At 25.8% G+C, this 8508-nt stretch overlaps 1 protein-coding gene across 2 annotated transcripts in view; it reads left to right on the top strand.

Annotated features, from left to right (window-relative positions):
* Positions 1 to 5308, top strand: part of LOC114120858 (uncharacterized) — a 32869-nt gene extending 27561 nt beyond the window's left edge. For both annotated transcript variants that reach the window (XM_027982923.2, XM_027982922.2), the window contains exon 8: positions 1700 to 5308. In XM_027982923.2, the coding sequence (XP_027838724.2) occupies positions 1700 to 2067 (368 nt within the window). In that variant the 3' untranslated portion in view covers positions 2068 to 5308. The remainder of the gene's footprint in view (positions 1 to 1699) is intronic.
* Positions 5309 to 8508: the final 3200 nt, after the last annotated feature.

Genomic DNA, 8508 nt, shown 5'->3' on the forward strand with positions numbered 1-8508 from the left:
AAAATTCCATTCGAGACTTTATCAAACAAAGTACAAGTGTACAACCGACAGAGTGTAATATTGTGTACTATTGTCAATAAAATACACATCATAATAACTGACTTATTGACACTATTGCTCTTTAATCATATAGCAGATAGCTGATAACCTCTTAAAAACGCTCTTATTTACTTATTATCAACTGTAAATATATACTAATCATTATTAAGTATACTTTTTTTTTTCTATGATTATAATTAATAAAACGTTCAACATTTCCGGTGGGATCGATTTATTTTTGTGATTGCTTTGTTTTGTGGCGCATCGTGGTGTAAACTATAGACGTATATACACAATAAAATGTTTATTAAAACAATATACGCAGCTCTATTGTAATTTATCACTACAACTAGTAAAATATTATACATTATTATTCATTTAATATTGCTTATTAGTACAGTCATAACTAAAATATAACATGGTATGTTGTCAACTCAGTCCGTACAACTGGCCTAGGTACGTCTCGCTGTCTTCTATTATCATATTATTTACTTCGGGCGTAATTCAAATTGGAGACAGGTATTACATAAATATTTATGGAATAAGGTCCACATTTTACGTTGTTTTCGATGATATCAAAGAGATACGTATCATAACAAAAAAAAAAAAATGTAGATTTTGACAACATGCCATGTATTTAGCTATGAGTATGATACCAGCTATTGTGTATGTCAATAACGACATTCGTATTGCCTTTGAAAAAAACACCATTCTAATATCTTAAAATTTATAATTGTATAGTATAAGATTGTATACAAATATACGACATAATATACATAAATTATTAGTGTACACAAAACCAAATATAATATGCATCATGATAAAAATATTATATAATAGGTATTTATAATATTGATTCAATGCCCATCAGGTTATACAAAATAGTTGAAGTTAATCAGTTATGAGTGCAGCATTCTTATTTTAAAAATAATAACAGTGTTGATCTGCGATAGGCCTCTTAATTATTACTATTATTATTAATATTACGTAAGTAGCTATTTTAACGATGTGGATGTATTAATTATTAAATATTTTAATTTTTAATACTACAAATGAAAAAAACAATTAAATTTAACAATTATATATTCATAATAAACGCATATTAATCAGTATTAAAAAATATCAAAATATGTGTAGTTAATATAGACCCATACTAGCTAATATTAAAAATTAGATCCCAAATTATAAATAGGTATTTTTTAAAATTATATATGGAATTAAAATGTATTAAAATATGTTTAGAAACTGAAAATTTAGCGCGTTCACAAGATGAGCTTTAAAACATGGCTATTACTTTTTCCATTCTTAATAAATTATTTCCACCGATTATATTTTTTACACTCACTTTGTATGAGTTATTTTTTAATTTTTTTCTTCTAAATATCTTAAACGCTCTGTTCAGCACGTCGTATTAAATTAATAATGTCTTTAATTTAAGATATTGTAAACTTGATAGATTTTAGAATTTTTATAGTTATTATATCACGGTGCATATTTTGTACTGAATTTTAATGCATTGATTAGTGCATTTCTCGTCGTCGTTTTTGGTGCGTTTTATATTGCATTTTTTGGTGTTTTTAATGCATTAAATTCACAGCCCCTACCGTCAAGATGCCGTATTGACGTTGTCTTGTTTTTTTTTTCATGTACGAACGCATAGCGACAAAACGGCAGGACGATTGGAGACCTGAGCATAACACAGGTGGTTGGTCCGGTGGACCGTCAACGGCAGCCTCGGGCAGCGAAAGGACGAGCCGTGGGCACACCGTGCAAGCCGCATCGTTCAGCACGCCGACGTGGCAAGTGTCGGCCGCAGGTGTCGGAGGTATCGGTGGCGGTGGCATCTCCCCGTCGGCTCAACCACCCACCAAGAAACCAGACAGTACCAGTTATATGAGTAACGTGATCGATGAACCCAACCAGCAGGGCCTGGCCCAGACCGGTGCTGGACCGGCGCCGAACGCGCCAAGCGCCGCAACCGTCGCCGCCGCACTGGCGTTATTGGCACTCGCGAAAATCGCCACATAATATTGGAAAAATATTTATACAATATTATATAACATAACACTAATATTGTGCGCTTAATAATATTAAATCGATAATATTTAAAATAATATTGTTATATGAATATAATATTTTATATATATAGGACGCCTCGAGAATTACGGTTTATTACTGTTATTATTATTAAAATTACTATTATTGTGCACGATCGCGAAAAAAATATATCTTAAACAACACATAGCTAATATAAATGATTCGTTATAATCTGTATAATGATAGGTATCGTTCAAAACGGTCGAATAATATCATATTATCCTGGCACCACCAGGTGAGTTTTTATTTGAAAACACTCATAATATTATTTCAAAAACTAAATTGTCTGTACCTACATGATTTTTAGTCGTTACAACAAAAAATAAAATTTTTTTAACCATTATGAATAGCAATAATATACATTTAAAATTTCATAATACGAAATAGAGCAATATTATTTGGAATATTTCGATACATATGAATGAGTAGTCAATTATACAAAGTTATAAGTAGGTATATGACGTTTTTATTAGCGTCGTAGTGAACTGACATATTGTAGTGGTACCATGCATTTATCATTCTATTACTATCTGCTTATCTAAAATTTAAAGAGGTACTTAACTCGTAAATTGCCTGTTTGAAATTAAATTTTAATACATATAGTTAGATGGTTTAAAAATGTAGTTGTGTTATCATTCAAAAAAGCCAACACATAAAAGATAATAGATTCTAATTTTATTTTTCAAATGTGTTGTTTTATGACGAATTGATTTAAACTTCATTAAAAAATAATAATAAATGAAAAAAATGATTTTGAAATAATAACAGTATATTTTACTCTTTATGATCAAAGAATCAACCTACCGGAAGCATAAAGTATAATATTTGCATATATTGTTAAATTACAAATCTTATATATTAATTGCTCTAACTCGTATTGTGATAAAACTAAATACAATTAAAAAACTACACTCATGTTATCTATACACCATATAGTTTAAAAACGTCATCTGATTTATAGTTCACACATCTATCATACCGATGTACTACAATATTATAATATGTAACAGAGGCGCAATTATGTGTATAATATTATGGAGGCGTTGGTGCTGTAGAAAGCTTCATCCTTCATCAACGCCAGAATCAAAATCACAGTTAAAATTCCAGCGATAATTTTTAAATAAAATTCAATTTGTTTTAATAAGTTTTGTTACAAATTAACACCGAAATCCTTTATAATAATATGATTTATAATACATTATTTTTAATGTCTCGCCAGAAAAATAAATAAATATAGTTGAGCCCTGCACCAGTTCTAACGACTATACGTATAATACTATGTCAGTATAATATAATATGATTATAATAATTTATCACATTCTATTATACTTAAATTGATGTACCTAATTACAATTTGTAGGTGTATACACATCATTTATTCGTTCCAAAGTCATTATATTATATTATAATATTGTTTTACATAACATTATCTTTTTTTTTTTTATTAGCGATCACACCGTTTACCACACGTTATTATTTATAGTTATGATATTTGTATTGTGTTATGGCACTATTATAATGATCGAAATAGTGCAACGAGTAAAAACTTTGAGATGTGAATTAATGAATAGCTAAATTAAATTACAGTTATTTATATTATTTAAATATATTATTACGTATACAGCATACACCTGTATGCAAGGCCGTAGAATGTTGATATTATATTATATATTTATAAATTATTTCAGCGGCGGATTCTATTTTTTAAAGGAAATTAAATCAGGATAAATTATAAAAATATTAAATTAAAATATTCACATCGCTCGTTTATCACCCTCGTGGACTCGTTGTCTTCGATCACTGTATATCATGTGCACTTTATGCGTTCTTTTGATTGTCTCTTGACTCTAATCTATTTTTTTATTTGATATTGGAAAAATCTTCGTTTTCTGTACTAAAAAATATTATTTTTTTATTAATTTTATTATGATATACATACGATGACCGTCGGCCAAATAGTTTGACCAACCTTAGTTTATTTGTGTAACGCAAGTCCGATATCTGTTTATATTATAATATTATATTATACGGCAGTAATAATAACTAATAACTATAATTATTGTAATTATTGTTATAATCATGCGTGTATTTCCATCGATGGTATTGAATAATATAATACATTTATATACTAGTCAGTAGTCACAAAATTATACACACGTGTTACAATAGCGTTTATTATTGTTATTATTATATGCATACCTAATTATTCTGTGATGTTTTTACAATGTAAATGATATTTACCATAAACGCAAACATATAACATTATAGGCTTATTGTTTTTTTTTTTTTTATGATAAGTATATAAACGTTCGGCGTCTAACAACATTTAGTTATGATATTGTTAACCATAAATATAATTTATATGTATTTAAGTACCAAATATCTATGATATAATATATGCACATTGGTTAATTTATAATCAATCAAAAACATATTTAAACATTGGTCGACTTTATTAGACTTAAGTGATTATTTTTTTTTTCAATTTACTTTGCTATACAAGTATACTATATACCTATAGTATAATAATAAGTATATTTATTATTAGGTATACATTTTTAATTTTTTTAATATACACTTAATAATAATAATATATAGGCACTATTATTATGACAATTATTTTTTATCATTTTTGTTGTTTTTTTTTTTTATATAACATAGAATATAATATTATTTTTGAAAAAAAATTCATTCGATCACTTTTGATTTCATCAGTGTCTTTATACCATTGTCTATCCAACTATACTTGATTTAAGACAACACACGTTCTATAATACCTATATAATAATTTTCACATAACATAATAATAATAGTTAAATGATTTAAAAACGATTTATAATATTATTGCAACTATGTAATATGCAAAGTAACGTGTTTTGTTTTATGAAGCGCTAACCACAATTTTATAACTACTGAGAAATTTCGTGGTCACTATTTTAATATTCAATAAGTAAAAACGAGTAGCAACTTTAATATTACTCAACGACCACCGTTATATTTTTTAATACCCATAAATTAATTAATACTTATCGTAAAATCTTATTTTTATTTATATTTTTAAATATTATATTTTATAATTTACAAATACTTTGCATTGTGTAAACTCGTTTAAGATCAATCTATGTAATATATGTACTGGTGCAGTTAATAAATTTCAACAAATATCTTGCTAGCTATTAGTTATTACCTTCAATAATATCAGTGTTATTTACATACTACGGTTTCACTTACAGTAGTTTAAACACTCGTTTTTTTCACAGTTTATATTTTACCCTGATTTGAGAAGATGGTGACCAAACATTTATTCTAGCTGTGTAATAAACTATTACATATTGTTATATACGCAGTTCTTAAATAAAAGATAAACATAACATACCGAGTTAATAATACCAAACATTTTATATAATTGATATTTAAAAATTATATCAATGACATAATAATATTTGTCTATACCAAAAGAACAAAGTTCATTTGTTTTGATTTTTGTCATGATACAACATTCATCATAGTTTCATTGTGGCTCCCCGAAATAATTCAAATATAACGTAAAATTAGCAAAAACCATTTGAACCTTGACAAAACCAAGCCCACTTCAAGATCTATTTTTATATCGAAGACAATATAAAGACCAACCATACCAATCTCATAATTTCAGAATATGACAAGGGAGCATATGTTCCCCCCTTGAAATTTTCGAAGAGGAACAAATAGGTATTACTTCTCTTATTTATCAAATATTCCAATAACAGAAATTTTTAAATATTCTTAATTCAAAAAATTTAACGAAAATGTATGAGATAAAAATATATTTTCTTCAAATTATTGCATATATATATATAAGTTATATATTAATTTATTTCAAGTAAAAAACATAATATATTTAATATAATGCCTCATAAGTCATAACAAACCAATCCCTTTCAAAATGTTTCATATTTTTTTTTCGTAAAAAGACTTAAAATAAAAATTATATTGTGAAGGCCAGCTACAGGACTCGTCAACCTCCTCAATAGTAAAAATTAACTTTTTTTATTTTTTTTTTTTTTTTGTGAATATGTAGTTTACAATTTTGTAATCATATAAATATAATTTTTAAATTTACAAGATTCTCTTTCCACTGCCAAATCAAAATTATATGAAGCAATATGACATAAATATTTCTAGTCCTATCCTAATAAAAATTAAGATTATTTAAAAAAGAATTTTTTGCAAAAATTATGTACGTCATCCCGTCAACATGCAAGCTTAGTTATAAAAATATAAAATGTATATATGAATTCTTTTCCAGTAAAATCAAGTAAAATTAAAAATATATGGAGAGGTCAATTACAGATTTAATTAAACTAATAATAGTAAAAATTAACTTTTTCAATATTTTTCTCTTACATAGTTATACTTATAAAATACATCAAATCAAAATAAATATAATATTTTCAATTTATCTATATTCAAATTTAAATTTAAATTTTTATGTATAGTGAAATTTGACTCGTGGCTATACAGAAAATTTTTATAGATCTCCCTTTTTAATTGTTTGAAGATGAAACATTATAGTATTTTTTTCTCGAGTCAGTTATAGCTGAATATTTAGTATCATCTACTATTTAGTGTCATCCTTTCTATAATTTTTGTTTCTTTGAATTTTCTGTAATACTCTTCGAGATTTTATTCATCTTTTTCTTTGTTAGAAAAAAAAAAAAAAAAAAAAAAATAGTTTCTTTTTATTCATAACACTCGCTTCGTATGATATCTGCAGCCTTTTTCTACCCATCTTAAAATTTACAAAATATTTCTGGTATTTTAATTATTTGACAAAACTATCTTTCAAAACGTTTATATATAATAGATACATTACTAATATTGAAATTTGTGAGATTATACTAACTTAACCTAACTACCTAATATTATCGAAAAATGTTTAGTAACAATAATAATATTATTACATTCCAAAAAACTAAATTGGAATCATCGGTTTTAGGTTTTTTCTCTTTATATAGGTAATATGTATCAAAATGAGTTTTCCCTACATTTATTGACTTTAAATGATAATATCTAAATAATATTTTTGTATACTACTTCCTCGTTATTTACACCATTATTTTTTCTGTAGTAAATAATAAATTCCTAACTTTTTTAAGATTTATTTATAATTTCAGTAAACATTATTGTTGTTTAATTAATACAAAATTTAAAAAAAACTACGATAGAAATGGTCAAATAGAAAAAAAATATTTATCATTTTATTTTAAATAAACTCTAAAATATGCTTCTGGGCAGGACGTTACATAATATGTACTTATATAATATTATATAAGTATACATAGCAGACTAGATTGATCGAATAAACCTAAACCCACCAACGTGCGTTATAGATAACGGGTGGCGGTTGTGGGTATACTATAATTTTATTGATTTTAAAAATGTTGAAGGTTTCTTTTTCGGAAAACACTTTTTGGGGTACATACCGTCTTTACATAAATATATATATATATATCGAAAGCGCCACGAAAGTTTTCCGTATCGATTAGATTCAGATGCATGTGGGGTTTCTGAAAGTTCGCAGGGTTTGAAAATGTTGTAACGATTTCGAGGAAAACGATAGAAATTACAAAATAAAAGAAAACATGGAATCCTCGCTGTGATCTCATTTTTGTGTTTGAAGATAACTTATTATTATTTTGTCCGAAATAAAAACTTAACTTTAGTTATTTAGAGTTATAAATTTCAGTAGTCTATTACCTGCATTTTTATTATTGATCCATGGCTACAAAACTGGAATAAATATTTATGGTTTAATTCATTAATATTTGATTGGTTATAGGTGCTATAATATTTTAAAACTAAATTAAATAACTGAAATACACCTATTTATTTTATGTTTGAATATAATTATTTTGCTGTAAATATAATAGTACGGCCAGTAAGAGAATTTAATATTTTTAGATCGCCAAAGTACCTATATATTTATGTACCAAAGATGGTGAATTTATGGCACCTATGCTAAAGATAGCAAGTTAGCCAAATGTTAACGGTAAGCAATAATATTTTTATATTTCATTGTTTAATCATGCATTTAAATATTTAACTAAATAAAAAATGGTGAAATAAATTCAAAAAAATATGAAATAAATCTTAAATTTTGTTTAACAAATTTAAAATATATTGTTCTAATAAAAATAAAAATTTACAATTTTATATATAAATTCGTCCCCTAGTGATCATCATCGTGGTTAGGAGTAGATAACATTTTATAAACTTTAACTTTGAAGGTTAGATATCAATAAAGTCAACTAAAATGTACTTATTTTTTGAGAGGGGTTATAGTTAAAATAACAAGTAAATTCCAGCATCTTATTTTTTTTACACACAAAT

Source organism: Aphis gossypii, chromosome 1, assembly GCF_020184175.1.
Source record: "Aphis gossypii isolate Hap1 chromosome 1, ASM2018417v2, whole genome shotgun sequence".
Classification (NCBI taxonomy): domain Eukaryota; kingdom Metazoa; phylum Arthropoda; class Insecta; order Hemiptera; family Aphididae; genus Aphis; species Aphis gossypii.